At 41.9% G+C, this 15,955-nt stretch overlaps 1 protein-coding gene across 6 annotated transcripts in view; it reads left to right on the top strand.

Moving 5' to 3' along the window:
* Positions 1 to 15,955, top strand: part of GLYR1 (glyoxylate reductase 1 homolog) — a 31,844-nt gene that overhangs the window by 4,100 nt on the left and 11,789 nt on the right. For all 6 annotated transcript variants that reach the window (XM_067551246.1, XM_067551247.1, XM_067551244.1 and 3 more), the window contains 5 exons: positions 41 to 120; positions 10,198 to 10,336; positions 10,970 to 11,212; positions 14,606 to 14,692; positions 15,565 to 15,621. In XM_067551246.1, coding sequence (XP_067407347.1) covers positions 41 to 120; positions 10,198 to 10,336; positions 10,970 to 11,212; positions 14,606 to 14,692; positions 15,565 to 15,621 — 606 coding nt within the window. The remainder of the gene's footprint in view (positions 1 to 40; positions 121 to 10,197; positions 10,337 to 10,969; positions 11,213 to 14,605; positions 14,693 to 15,564; positions 15,622 to 15,955) is intronic.

The raw sequence follows: 15,955 nt of genomic DNA, 5'->3' as shown, positions 1-15,955 counted from the left end.
GCCTCTCTAACCAATACTGTCTCCTCTCTTTGCCCCTCAGATCGTTAATCCACCTAAAGACCTGAAGAAGCCTCGTGGAAAGAAGTGCTTCTTTGTGAAGTTTTTTGGGACAGAAGATCAGTATGTACCCATTCTCTCTTCATCTGATGACAAAAATTGGCCTTTAAATCACAGGGCTTTCCTGGAAGTTTTATGCTAGCACAATAAGGTGTAGCTCTGAGAAAGATTGCCTTATAACTATTATTCTGTGATATAGCTTCTCATGTGGGTGTATGAGGGCAGCAAAGACATACTCAAGCATGCTTTGATTTTAGGTGCTGCTGTGAAGGGAGGTCTGGGTAGCTGACGACTTGCGTGGATGTAGGTTTGCCTAAGTTAATGTTAGTGTTAACTGTCACCATTTTTTAAGTATAGTTTGTGGTCTCTCTTGTTCCTTCTGCCATAAATATAAAATGGTTTTATTCCAGTTGCTCATAAAGAGAACATATTATGATATCTGATGGCATCAAATTTTGCTTGTTATGTATTTGGGAAGACTGTGCAACACATGGGTGGTGAAGCTACTGTAAAACAATTTTTCTAGAGAGTTTTGTGATAAAAGCACATGCCAACATGAAAAAAATCACACTTGTCTGACAATTACATACTTGTTATTACTACAGATAACTTACAATTCCTGGAATTGAAATGTTAGCAAAAAACCCAACCCTGCTGTTTTGTTTATTTTTTGCATTGGACATCAATTTTAGTCAGTTTTGTTGTTTCGCTGTATAGTCATTTGGCAAGGGAGAAAATGACCAATTGAAAAAAACCTTATTATGAACACCAATAAGTAGAAAAACCCTTTAATTTTTTTAAGGAATTAAACAAAAATGAGGAGGTAAGCATTAAAAGGCTGCTCTAGCAGGAAATGGACCTTTTATTTTTTAATTGTCAAAGCATGGTGTCAAAGCTCTACTGTCCCTTTAAGGACTAAGGTCATGTAACCAGCGAGGACTAGAAATGGAAGCTGTGTACCAATAAAACGGGGGCTACTCTCTTTCAAATAATGTAAAGTTGGTGTCTTTAGCTCACAAGTAGTCATGGGTAATCAGGCCTAAAGTTATCAGTAGTCAAAGACTAGATACTTTAATTCCTGCCTTTGGATCACTATAGTTCTTGATTATACCTGACTTTTTTTTTTTTTTTTTGAACATAGGAGAACATTGTGTTGTAGTTTTTAGGGTGTTTTTGTCCGATTGATAGCTTTTGAAAAACTAGTCGTATGTCTGGAATGTCCCACTTGAGATTAGTGGACAAATTGCAGGTGAGGAGGTCTAAAGCTACAAAATAAATGTGGTTTATCACATGGTTCTGGAGTACAGGTTAGGAAAAATCCTATCATCTGGCAAACTGGAACAGCCAAAACCCCAGCTTGTGAAATTTAATCATTTCCTGGTGGATAATCACAGGATTTAAAAATCCTAGTTACTCTAACGTTGGGTGTTTCCCAACTGAAGTTAGAACAGAAAATTAATACTGTCCTTCCACCTCAATTTGCTTATAAATACCACTGATTAACAGAAGAAATGGATGCCTCCTATGGCTCTGTTCTGTCCCATACTGGACCTTGTAGAAAATGCATATGTTAAGATCTGTTTGATTATGCCAAAAAATGGGATAATTTTCTCATCAGAAAACTAAATTTGAAATTAGGCTCTTAAACCAGTTGCCTTAAACTCCAGCAACCTGGGAAGGAGAAATTTCATGGTTGCAGAAATAAAGTAATTTATTCCAGAATTGACCTTTATCTTGTTTAGTTATTTACATTAGTATACAGAAGTAAAAAGGGATGTATCTAGGTGGAGATAGGTGCCCTGGCTGAAGAAAATAAAACTGAAAAATATTAGTAAGTCAGCTGAAAACAGTACACCCGTCACCTCCCTTCTCCCCCCTCCTCCCTTTCCCAATCAGTATCCATCAAACTATGTGCACGGATACAGAGACCTACTACTGGACTATTCTAGTATACTTCACTCTCAGTTTTCCCTGCTCGTTAAGTTTTTGAGGTGGCTTTGGCTATAGTATCATCCATATGCTAATGATACTTGGCTCTATAGCTTATATTGTCATCTTTGTTTGGCAGAGATGGGGATCTGGACAAAAGCCATTTTGGCTAATGTTTGGTGTATATATACAATGGAAGAGATGCTGGCTGGCAGGGGAAAGCATTATGAGGAACTGTTGAAGTCTGACTGCTCTCAGTTGAGGATATTTGCCTATCCCTTGGCAAAAAGGTTCACAATCTCAGGCCATTGATGGACTCCTTTCTACTCAAGATTCCCAGATGGCAACAGTGGCCAGAAATGCCACCTTTTCATCATATGCTAGCTGAAAGACTGCAGTCTTGTCCACTCTATGCCTTTGTTATCTTGAGGCTGCATTGTGCCCTCCCTAGGATTAAGCATGAAGGCTGTTCAGTTCAAAAACAAATGCTGACGCAGAATGTGACTGCCCACTGTTTGAGCAGAGTGAGTAAGTGGGAACATGTTACACCTGTAACTTGCATTCTGCAGTGCTTGTTGGTCAACTTGCAGGTGAAATTCAAGGTTCTCCAAAGTCCTAAATGGCTTAGGGTCCAGCTCAGAAAAGACCGCTTCTTCGTTCCTTGCTCACCATAAAGCTTGTGTTCATGTGCAATGATAAAGCTAACTGCCCCAAGGGCGAGGCTACAGTGAGCAAGGATACGGTGTTGAAGATAGCAGAATTGGCTTTGGCCAAAGATGTATAAAACTGAGCCTGGCCACATTCAGATATTCAGCTTTTCGCAGACTTCCTGCTGATTACATTACTTCTTGCATTTAGCCTCTTGATAAAGTTTCCATTATCTCTGCCTTAAAAGTAATAGGGATCTTGGTAGGTGTCTGTTCCTAATATGTAGAAATGTTTTTGCATTTTAACTTAAGGCACATTAAGTACACCCACACACTATAGTGATGGGGGCTTTATCAGTGACTGTAGAAGTAATATAGTACTTGCATCTTGCTCTGAAGTAGTTCCAGTACTTACGATACGCATACTATTGGCTATATAGCTTACTCACTGGTTCCATGAAAGAGGGATGTTTCCAAATTGCCTTGGAGGTCATTTTGGAAATTGGGAGATTATTAGCTATTGCTCTAATTCTGCATAGGAATAACACACTGAAATGTCTTTCCGTGCTTTCTCCCAAATCTCATGTAACGACCTATATGCCCTTCTCAGCAATGGCAACATTGTACGTAGGTTGGAGTCTCTAGGCCCTACTGGAATATAAACAATATTAAGCAGGACTCTCTCCAAATATTGGTATAGATATGCTCCCTCATCCATCCTATATAAACTGTGTTCCTAGGCATACCATCACAGCCTATCTTATTTCCCAAACCTACAGTTTTGTCATAGGAAGGCTTTGTGCATCCCCACAACATAACACAAAATAAGGTGAGCCAGGAGTACCCTAACATCACTTTTTTCAGACAAATGACAGCACTGAATCCCACAAAAATCACTCAGAGCGATCCAACATGTGATTCATCCAATTCAAAATAGTCCTGCATGCAGTGGTCTGCTGCTCAACTAGTGGAACTTGACTTATCTGCAGTTAGCATTGGCAGTATCATGAGTAAGGTTAAGATTTTGTCACGGTTATCTTTAATAAAATAATGGACAGGTCACGGACAATAAACAAAAATTCATGGAAGCCTGCAACCTATCTGTGACTTTTACTAAAAATAATGGTGGGAGGGGAATGAAAGCTCCAGCCCCCGCCTGACAGCTGCTGGGCCCCTATCGCTTGCAGCAGCTCAGAGCTCCCGAGGTCCATGGTGACTGACAGTGGTGGGGGGCTCTGAGCTCCTGCAGCTCCCGCCACCTGCAGTAGCTCAGGGCTGAAACTGAAGAAAATGTCATGGAAGTCTCTGATCATGGAATTCGTGGTCTCCATGATCACAGGCAAACAGACATTAGCTATGTGCTATGACAGTGCCACTCCCTACAGACATGGAGCCATTTCAGTGAAATATTGGAAAGTACACTGTAGCCATCAATACCTTGCTCTCTGATAAATGCTACTGTGCTCTTTCACTTAACTCACAAGCTTTATACCTTGAAAAAGATTCTTCGCTATTACAGTGTGTGTGTCAAAATCTTCTTGTTAACGTGCAGGAGCAACCCATCGCATCTTTCTGAAGCACTAGTGTACAAACTAAATAACCTCACCAAATATAGGGACATCTGGGCTGACCTATCCGAAGCAAAATCAGAGAGGAATCTTGTAATTCAAGATAAAAGTATAATATGAAGACTATTTGCAAAATACAAAAATGATGGCCTTAGTAAAACCCTGTTAGTAGCTTCACCTACCCCCATATCCTTCTGTGATGCCAAAGCTTAAATTCTGTCTTCTACCACTGCTCTTTCCTGGATTGCACTCCCTCATGGGAGAGTAGAGCTTTCTGCTGCAGCCTTTTGGAATGTGCCCCCACTGATCCTGCTTTCAGAAAACGCTAATTTGGAGTTGTCTTAGTGGTGAATGTGGGGCTCAAGGGTCTGATCAGGGAGCAGCGAACCTAGGCTAAACTTAACACAGGCTAGACTGACACTCTAAAGCCCCCTGCCATCAGTGGGTTTTCAGAGAAGTAACAGATCAGAACATAGTAAGTAATTGTGTTGATGCTCAGGAAGAAACCGAATCCAGTTTGCCCCCTCTTATATATATCCTTTCTTCAGGGCTAACAAGTGTAAAAGCAGTAAAAACATACTTTTATCTTGTAAATCAGCAGCTATCACTCTGAATATGCACACAGCTGGATCTGCCAAGTAGGAAGATGCTATTTCCAGTCACTTTACAGAACAGTGCTCTAAGGGTGACTGGTGTCTCTAAACATATGTAGAAAATTGATCTGTTTGTAAAACCCTGCACCTTTGCTAATGGTCTCTTAAGAAGTGCGAACCCTGCCTTTGTGAATCTTCCCAATTCATGGACTTAGAACACAACTTTAAAATGTTCATACCTTTAACTGATCAGTTATTTTGAACTTAGTCCTGCAAATATTCTTAAGTGAGGACCATTTAAGTGTCAAGCTCCAAAGATCAGGTAGTTGAGTCATCTGACCAAGGACATTGTGGTGATCACTTTTCATTGTGGCAAAAGTTTTTGGTTTCCCCACCACACTTCCAAAAATACTCAACTCCAAAATTAATGAAGTGACTTTTCTTCTAGCTTTCCAAAATAAGTCACACGGGGGCTGAGTCGAAGCATCTAAAATACTGTGAACATCTAAACTTAGAATGTTTTTTCAAAAGTTCATAGGCTAGTAAAAATACAGACACAGTAGAAACCATTTTGCAACCTTAACTATAAGGCTTGATACAAGAGAGTGCTAATTGTGGAAGTCTCTGTTTTCTACTGTTTGTGTGGAGTTGCCTTGTCTGTTGATGGGAACCACATAACTACACATCAGGATTCTTGGGTCCTTTTGGCTGTGCCCCAAAGCCACTTTGAGCGCTTGGGCAAGCTATTTTGATTCTGTGTGTCAGTTTTCCTTTCCTAAAATGGGGGATACTAATACTTGCTTACCTTTCAGATATGTTGGGAAGCTTAATTATTGTGTGCAATTAGTACTGGAATCTTCTAGTGAAAGAAGCTCTTATAAATGTTTGGGTGGCTTTTGAGAAAAATTACCAAGCAGTACACTGTTAGCAAAAAAAAAAGAAATCCCTTATCTTCTATGCAGCCAGGAGAGGTGGGGGGGGGGGGGGGAGGAGGGGGAGGGAGAGGGAGGGAGGGAGGGGCTGCAGGGTGATCTCCCACCTCCGTGCAGCCTATGGCCTGTGCTCCCAACTGCCATGCTGCAGTCTCCACATTTGTTTGAGAAATAAAATTTACAGAATTTTGTAGAATTTTAAAATATTGTGCACAGAATTTTATTTTTTTTGGTGCAGAATTCCCTCAGAATTCTAGTCATAGGAACCTAGTCATAGCTGTAAGTACCCTACCAAAGGAACCATAACTCTAGCTTCAAGTATGCTTTCCATAGCAACCCTAATCCTTGCTCAAAGAACCATACCAATAGGTAACTAACCCTAACACTAGAGCAGGGAGCTTGGGTTTAGGGGTCCTATGGGCAGAGTATTTGCAGGTAAGGTTCGGTTCCTATGGGTAGGGTGGTAGGAGCTACGTTTAGGGTTCCTATGAGTTGGGCTCCCCAATCTTGGGTTAGGGTTCCTAGTGGTAGGATCCTGGAGCTATGATTAGGGTTCCTGTGGGTATGGAACCCAATCGTAGCGTTTTTGTTCCTAAGGTACGGGTACCTGGAGGTTTTTGCGTTCCTATGGGAAGGGTGCTTGGAGGTAGGGTTAGGGTTCCCATGAGTAGGGTTATTGGACATAGGTTTAAAGTTCCTGTGGCTAGGGTACTTGGCGCTCAGGTTAGGGATCCTGTGGCTAGGGTACTTGGAGGTAGGGGTAGGCTTCCTATGGGTATGTTACTTGGAACTAGGGTTAGATTCCTACCTGTAGTGTACTTAAAGCTAGGGTTACAGTTCCTATTGGTAGGGTACTTACAGCTGTGGTTAGGGTTCTTATAAGTAGCGTACTTAGAACTAGGATTAGCATTCCCACGGGTTGGGTCCTTGGAGCTCAGGTTATGGTTTCTATGGGTAGGGTACTTGGAGCTCAAGTTAGGGTTCTTTTCTGTAGGGTACTTGGAGCTTGGGTTAGGGTTTCTATGAATAGGGTCCTTGGGACTGGGATTAGGATTTCTGTGGGTAGGGTACTTGGAACTAGGGCTAGGGTTCCTATGTGTAGTGTACTTATAGCTATGATTTAGGTTCCTTTGAGTAAGGTATTTGGATCTCTGATTAGGATTCTCATGGGTAGGGTACTTAGAGCTAGGATTAGGGTTCTTATGAGTAGGTCTCCCCGCTCTAAGGATAGGGTCCTGTGTGTAAGGTGCTTGGAACTAGGGATTGGATTCCTACGGGTAAGGTATCTGAAGGTAGGGTTAGAGGTCCTATGTGTAGGTGACATGGATCTAGGGTTAAGGTTCCTTTGGATATAGTGCTCAGAGATAGGGTTATGGTTCCTGTGGGCAGGGTCCATGGAGCTAGGGTTAGGGTTCCTATATGTTGAGCTCCCCACCCTTGTGTTAGCATTGCAGTGCCTAGGGTACTTGGAGCTATGGTTAGGGTTCCCTACTCTTGGATTAGGGTTCATGGGGGTAGAGACCTTGAACCTAGGGTTAGGCTTCTCTTGGATTGGGTGCTTGGAGCTGGGGTTAGCACTTATTTTATGTTATGCCTCAGAAAAGTCTTATGTGGATGATGGCTTCCTTAGCTAAGAGATCACAGCTTAATATGTCATATTTGAGAGGACTTGCTAGGTCATTGGCTTTTGAGGCAGGCATACACGTGTAGATATGAATGGCTTTGTTCTGTGGTATGGCTTTATTTTTACAGTGCCTTACAGCACTGGTTGCTTTACAAACATGTAAGAGGATAGGTCCCTGTCCTGGAGAGATTGGACAATCAATGACATGTAGACCAGGGACAAACTATGGAGAGGGTTGCAGAAATTATTTTCTTATTGTGTGTCTGTGACCTTTCTAATCCCTCGCCTGCTTGCCCTTATCCCTTTTAGATAGATATTGTCTCCAACTGTCCAAAGTGTCTGTGTGTTCCCTAGACCCAGCCTGGTATCTTGATTTGCTCCTCCATTACCCAAAGAGTAGTGAGCAGAGAGCTGGTGTACATACGCATGGGGAAGGAGGTGAGGAGTGGGCAGGTACAGAGACCAGAGGCAATTAGGAAGAGAGAATGCAGTGCCTTCCCCCCTAATCCCCCTCTAATAAGTTTTTGAGGACAGGACTAGTGGAAATGAAGTGATTTCATTGAGGGGGGCCAAATCTGGAAGGAAGTTGGGGAAAATGCTTCTTAAATGACTTAATTGACTTGTTTCCCAACGTTCTTATTACATGTGTACGTGTGTGAGAGCGAGCGAGCTAGCTAGCTAGCTGTTCATAAATCAGCACTACCCAGCTCCCCAGTGATTCATTGTCATAATGATGAGTTCCAGAGGGGTAGCTGTGTTAGTCTGTATACAGCAAAAACAACGAGAGTTCTGTGGCACTTTAAAGACTAACACATTTAATTTTAGCAGGCATAAGCTTTTGTGAGGCTCAGCTCACTTCGTCAGATGCAGAGGTGGAAATGAGAAACATAGGATCATCATATACATATACAAGTGCATAGAGAACAATGGGGGAGGTGGATGAAGGCCGGGTACTTGAGGTCTCATGACAGTCATTGAGTAGGAGGTGAGAATGGGTGAGCAAAGCAATTTACCTCTTGTCATAATGAGGATCCTAGGATGAAGGGTTTTATGCTGCCCATCATCTTACTGTCTAAGCACCTAAGAAAGATCCCCTGGATAATTTCTGGACTATAGACTGTCGTCGGAGAAGCACTGACTTCACCCATTATATTGTGCTAACTCAAAGGTGGGTATGAAGGGGGCTGTAGGACCAGGGAAAGGATTCTGTTTGGTGCACAGAATGGAAAGCATTACGGGCTCTTCCACCTTCAGGGCTACAGTGGAAACTCTAGAACAAGAAGCTGCTTGCAGTAAGTGGAAAGTATGCAAGCACCCTTCCTTCACAGTGAAACCTGTACTAAGAGCAACTTCCAAGCAACAGCATAGCTGTATAGCTATGTAGATATGATTCTTGAAAATATGAATTTGAAAAGGCTTCCTATAAACCAGTGTTTCTCAACGACCAGTCCCTAGACCAGTGCCGGTCCCTGAGATCTCCCTGACACAGCTTACACACAGCTTAGGAAGGCAGCAAGCCGGTCCCTGGTATCAAAAAGGTTGAGAAACACTGCTGTAAACAACAGCACCTATCTGGAGGAGATAATCAATGCTGAGGGTAATCAAAATGTTTAAACCTTCTACCACTGACATTGAACATCTTTTGTTTTTTAATGATGCCCATTTTTAAAATTCATCTACTTGATTAATGCTGTATACTGAGCTGCTGCCTCCTGAAAAATGCTGATGGCTGTGCCTGTTCAGAAAGGTTTCCAATAAATAGTGTGCAGAACTCTGCTCTCCCCCATAGTAATGGGGAAATAGCACTGAAGCCACTTAACTGATCAGTAGCAGATCAGCTGAAGTGCCCATGTCAGATTTTGATGATGATGAAGCTGGTCTTAACTCTTTGAGGTTGTTGGAGATAGGTGGAGAGACACTTTGTGGAGCTACAGTCCAGAATGAAAAATTTGAATTGGTAGGTGAGGTGCACAACGTGAAAGAAGGTGATCGTTCTGTATAAGAGCCTACCCATTTCAGAAATGTCAAGGAAAACCAGTACAGCAGCAACTCCTGCAGGGAGAAAATTTAGGAGTTTCTTCACAAAGCAGAAGAGAGCTCTGCTCTGATTTTATTAAATTACAAAACACAGTGTGGAAACCTCTCTTAAGCACACTGCCAGCAATTGAGGATAAATGCTTTTTTCATCAAAAGTGAAAAATGTCAGTTTCTTAAAAGGCATTTGATCCTGTGCATGTTGAAAGTGCCATGTGTAGTGAGCTATGGTGTGTGCTCCTTTTATTGTAGTGGTCACCCATGTGTTACAAAATCTAATGTTGAAAAATATTGTCTATTCTTCCAGCCCTTATGGGGATTTATATATACACATAGTACTAAACAAGAATAATCCCGTGTCTGACCAAAAGGTTGTTTTGTCAGAACTGTTAAGTGGTCTCCTGTTACAACAGTCCTAGGAATAAAACCACACACTGGATGCATGGGTGTTCCCCACACCAATACAAGAACGATCAGTCTTGAGCTTATGAATGTGTGTGCTCAGATATGGGTGCATTGGCAGAGCATATGAATGGTGCCTAGAGCAAGTTTCATTTGCACTTGTGGGTTTGCTACTTGTTGGGGAGGCTGAATGTACAAGGCTGCATGCTAAAGAAAGACTTCAGTGAATAAAGGAGTTGGAGCTATCAGGGAAGAGGAAACAGAAGTGTGTTTGTTGGTATGGTCAGTCCAATGTGGCCATACTATTGTATATGGCAGTTTAACCTCTATATGGTGGGGTTGGGTGAGGAAGTTGATGTGTATTTAGTTTGGAAAATGTATCAATAGTACATTTCTGACATTTATTGTCAGTGCTTGGATCAAAGTGGAACAGCTGAAACCTTATCACGCCCACAAAGAGGAAATGATCAAGATTAACAAGGGAAAGCGCTTCCAGCAGGCAGTGGATGCTGTGGAGGAGTTCCTTAAGAAAGCCAAAGGCAAAGACCAGGTGAGTGGTATTAGCTTTGCTTTGTGTGCCAAAGCAGGGCTTGACGTGGTCAGTAATCAAGCTTTTATTTTACCTTTATTTACGCTGGTGGTCTCTGGCTTTAAACTTTCCGTAGAACAGTGGTCAAGGTGGCCATGATGCTAGCTGGCACTCACATGGTACTTTCTGTCTTCAGAGTACTTAATCAAACATTAATTTTCCCAATCCCATTGTGAAGTAGGTAAGCATTATCCTTTTTTTTTTTTTTTTACTGATGGGGAAATTGAAGCAGAGAGGCTAATTGACTACACAGTACATCAGTGCTAAATCTGGGGTTAAAATTCACTTTCTCCTAAATGTTTGTTTTAGACTGCATGATTCCCAGCAGTCCTTCACCTGTCCTGTTCTATTAACCAGTTGTTTGAAATTGATACATTTGACATGAATGCTAACTTCAATAACTTCAAACTCAACAGCTGCAAAGAGCTAACAAATCTCTGTATTTTCATTGAACCCAGTGCTGTAATGTTATTTTGTGCCATTAGTTGGCCTGATAATAATCAACATTGGATTCTCGGTATCCCTGGGCTTCTATGAAAATCACTCAAATTTATCTCTTCCTTCCTCACAATCTTCTGTTGTATAATCTCTCAGGCGTCTTCCCATAATTCTACTGAAGAGAAGAATCGACGTAATTCCAGTGAGGAGAGAGGCAAGCAGTCTGCTGGCGAAGAGAAACGCAAAGCTGGTTTGTCTGAAGGGAAGTTGAAGAGGAGCACAGGAGAAGGAAAGAAGCGAGCATCGTCTGTCTCATCAGAGCGAGGTTCAAAATCACCCCTGAAAAGAGCACTAGATCAGAGCCCCCGGAAGCGGGGACGGCCCCCTAAAGACGAGAAGGTTTGTATTGTACACATCCTGCAATGACGTGTGAACTTTGCAGATGGACTCTAGGGATGGTTGCAGGCCAAAAGGAAGAGTTCACTTTTGTACCATTTGTCAAGTTGTTCATGTTGATTCTTCTGACTTTATTAACTGACCGATTCCCTTGACTAGGTTATTGTTGACTCTCTTCTGTGGATTTTGAGCACAATTGTATAGTCTTTCTTGACGGTTTCCATTCATTTCTTTCTGAGAGAGCTTTGAGGGCTGTCTCATGTTGGTTCCACATGGTTCCATCTTGCTACCCTGCCTGTTCAGTTTATGCATGAGAGCTATTAGGAAGATTAGTAAGGAGACATGAGCTGTAGTGCCTGAGGTGATATCCTGATGTGCATCTTCTATCTCATCTGTTCTTGTTTGTGTGGTTGAATGACTGATACTCTTTCCTCCCTTACTCCCAGTGCTAACAGAGATTGGGCTTTTGGGCCAGGGCACCTGACTGAGAATCACTGAAAAAAGCTTCCCCCAAGCACACAAGCATATCAGAAGTGTTAGGGAGGCTTATTTTAGCTTTTGTGATTGTGGACGTATTCCGGCAGTCCGTTACAGACATACAATGAGACCCCAGGTTTTGTATTCTCAGTTGTTTCTGGATGTCTCTGCAAGAGCAGCCAAGTGTATTTTTGTATCTGTCCTCAGCTAGAAGGTGGCAATTTTTTATTTTGATTGTGGATCTCACTGCAGTGATCTATGTCTTTGTCACCTCCAAAACAGGTTACTGTGATGCACATGCTCAACAGGGAACTACTACTGAAGACCACTGAGAAACTTTAGTCAGTGTGCATCGTAGTAGCCTGCTTGCTCAGTGGTGCTTCAGAGGGATCGCTTTGTACCTGGGGCTCATGTTCTTTGCTGGCTTTCAGTGCACTTTGTGGTGCAATTCAAGATGTCAGTCTTGATTTCTAAAGGTCTAAGAGGATTGGGCGCTGGCTGTCTGAGCAGCAGTCTTTCTTCTTTATAACTCTGTAGTTAAGTTCCAGCTAATACCAACTATGAGATGTGAGGGTTCTGCTGGCAAAGCAGGTTTAGGGATGGGCTATTGGCTCTCCCTTTGTCAGACTGAGGAGGATGATCAGGAAGAGAATTCCAGAGTCTGTTAGGCCTTGCAGCATGACCTGAAGGATATGTTTCTCCTTTCTTCTGAGAGGAGGAGGTGGTTGGGTATTGGTGGGTTTTGATGGTGGGTTTTGGTGGGTATTGATGCTCCTGAAGGCAGAATAACTTTTTATTGGCTAACTTACTGTACATGTTCCGAGTGCTCCTGGATAGACATATCTTAAAAGTTCAGGTATAAATATATGGATTAAAATGGACCTTCAGAATCTTATGGGGATGAAAGATGCTTTCTTGGATCAGAGCATGTTTTCAGTCTTGGAGGATGCATATTGCTGAAGGTTGTATTTGTGAGATCAGTTGCCAGTCATGAGTTTGACAAGTCTTCAGGCCAGTGAAGATCAGTCACTTTGGCATGTGGCATTTGTCACATGCTGAGATGTTGCTGCAGGAGTCATGCCAGCTGCCACAAATGAGTTGGGAAGGATTTATAAGTATTTTATTGGCAAACCTCAGTAGAGTGCATGGAAAGCTGTTCTTATGACATTGAGCCTAATCAACTGGCTAGCAAATGTCTGGCCAGAGAAAATGAGAAAACGGGCTAACTAATACATGATGTTGATAATATGGGCCTCCAAAGAATAATATATTGTCTATTAATGCTGTCATGAAAACTTACCAGCCCAGGCATAAGTTCTGCTGTTACATATATTGTGAAAATAGCAATTAAAAATCTAATATTTTACTTTTCTAGGCAAAAGAAGAAATACTTAACCTATGCAAGTAGAAACTGTGTGTAGAGTGACATGAAATGTTGGCTTGTATGATCATGAAAGTTCTGTTTCATAACAGAGAATCTCTTTATTTATCCTTATTGTGAAAAAACGGGATAAAGATAGCTACACTACTCTCTGATGAGAGGTGACATTCCTGAAGTGCCAAGAAGTACACAACCACAACAAATGATCATTGATATGAATGGCTGCACTCTCCTTTAAAATATGCTCAATTTTAAACTAAAGCAAAGAATATTTTGAAGTTAGGCAAAATCTGGACATCTGTAACTTGTCAGGAGCCTAAGGGCCACTAACTTGAATATAACAAAGCAGATTGTAGCCACCCTTGACGATCCAAATAGAGGTATGAATTCCAATAACTACAAATTGCAATGTGCAGTGCTTCATCTTGATCTGAGAGGAAGGTCTCCTGGACTTAGATGGAACATTCCATGCTGGGGTCTGTAATGTCCAGAGCGCACTTCTGTTTTAAAAAGATGGCAGCAACAAGCCAGATTAGGTCTAGGAGCCATAATTTGGCCATCTTTGTTCCAAGTAATGCAAACTGCTGCTTTGTTCTCCAAGTGAAGCTGCCGGTGTTGGACTGTAGTGTGCTCGTCCAGGAAGTAGATCTGGAGAGGGAGAGGATCATGTTCATCCATTTCTTGACAGCTGAGAATCCCCCTCCAGGAAAATGAAACCAGTCATGTCCCCATTTCCCTCCTGTGAATCCTGCTATGTGGTGTCATAGGGGGCCTATACAGCTTAACTTATACATTTTCTGTACACCACACATGGGAATTACTGTTATAGAAATTCATAATATACTTCCTCTTTCTTACATGCTTTGTTGAGTAGTGAAACATTTAAAATATTGACATGCTAAGTATTATTGTTGTCATTGGAGTTAGTGCCTATTGAAATGAAAGTAGTAAACAACACCTGAGCGACTGTATCAGATGCTCTGCAAACTGAGACAGACATTGCTGCTTTGGTTATGCTTGCTCCATGTTGGGACAGTTTCCTCACCATTACCTCAGAGACTAATTAATTTTTTTTAAAATGAAAGCTGAGAATCTGGAGAACAATTAAGAAGTCTTTTTGTGATGACATCCTCCTGCCCTGATTAGTTCTTTACACCCACACCCAGAGGGATGTGCCCCACATTTGGGGAAATGCTGGAGTAGGAGGTGTTTAGTTCTTCTAAAGTTTGTTTTGCATTTGTGTAAGTATACGAATTCCTCCTGGGTACACTGGGCTTGATTTAATTGTGTTTAAATTCCCAATGTCAGTGATTCCTACTTTCCTTCATCTTGCCCACTGCTGGACTAGTCTTACACTGATGATGCAACACATGGTTCAGTGTGATCTTTGGGGAGGGATTTCCAAAGGCCTTTGAAATGGAAAGTTTTTCATGATTCTCTTGGAAAAAAAGTCTTGTTGGCATGTCATAAACACCAACAGAACATGATCAACCTTTGGGACTCTATCAGACTCTACCATCCTCCTTGTCTCTCCTCAGGACCTCACGATCCCTGAGTCCAGTACAGTGAAGAGAGTGATGACTGGAACAGTCGCTGGATTTAAGTGGCCTCCAGGTGTAAGTGAGGTAATTAAACTCTTAGCTTTCTTTGCTTCAGAAGTGACTTAAGAGCTAGAGTGACTCTTATAGGAGTGGATATGCTGGGTACAGCTCATTTGAGTCTCTGTTTCCTAGGCTCTAATAATCTTTGTAGACCTTTCCTCATGCTACTGAAATGTAACTGCCTCAACTACTAAGTGTGCAGGGGAGGCTGATGTATAGATGAGCAAGCTTAGTTCGTCAGCCAATTCACTTCCCTCTGGGTCTGTGTATCTTGTCTGCATATTTGCTATATGGTTATTTGTCAGCAATCACACAATATGTCAACATTTCAGGTTTAAATCCTTTTAGCTTTAATAATCTCTGCTATCATTAGCAGCACAAGCAGTTATCTTTTTAATGATTTTTTTTTTTTTGCCTTAAAGCACCAAACCTGTTGTTGATAAAACTTCAGTTTAAATTGGGACATGCTAGGAAGTTGCATGATTGCACCCCATTGGGCTTAGATGTTGTAGAACATATGCTATGGAAGTTCATCTGCTGGGAGTAGTCTCAAAAATGGAGTCATCATCGTCTTTCTAATTTTACATGCTTTAAACAAATAGCACTTGAGTATCTCTTCTGACCAAGACTCTAGACTGGCTGGTATGCCACATCGTTCTTAATATAATTCATCCAGATTCCCAATATCCCATTCCCCTCCCTCTTTCCCACACTTTCCCTCAGTTGGGATTACTCTGTCAGGGACATAAAGTAGGCAGGCAGAGAAAGGGAAGCAATTTCTCAGGTTTCTCAAATGGAAAATGGTGTTGTCCATCTGGGAGAACAGGGGAGTTGGTGCTGAGGTTGTTCGGTTACTCTCTGGTGATGTTTCTTAGCCTGTGCTTTTCTGATTGCAGCCTGTGAAAGATGGTGACCCACATTTCCATCACTTCCTGCTCAGCCAGACAGAAAAGGTGAGCCATAGTAACATAAGTTTTGGCAGACTGGATCAAACAGCTGGTCCATCTAGCTTGGCATCCTGCCTTCTGCAGGGTCTAATGTCTGATGCTTCAGACAGAATGCACAATAGCCAGTTGTCCAGTGCTGTGCATTTGGAGCTACAACTATGACATTCCTTTGCACTCCCTGCAGTGGTCCTCTCAGCCCCTAACCTTTGGACTTAAGTGAACTTTATTTTAGCATTTGTAACTAAACATTTTATAGACATTGAAAATTATCCAGCCACAGGATTTGACTTTGACCACCTGCTGCAATGAATTCCCCAGGTTGACCATATTGTGTGAGAGG

The sequence above is a fragment of the Emydura macquarii genome, unplaced genomic scaffold, assembly GCF_026122565.2.
Source record: "Emydura macquarii macquarii isolate MOO-44397 ecotype Brisbane River unplaced genomic scaffold, CSIRO-AGI_Emac_v2 contig_1348, whole genome shotgun sequence".
Lineage (NCBI taxonomy): Eukaryota > Metazoa > Chordata > Testudines > Chelidae > Emydura > Emydura macquarii.
The sequence above is the reverse complement of the archived record's forward strand: the minus strand, read 5'-3'. Positions and strand labels throughout refer to the sequence as shown.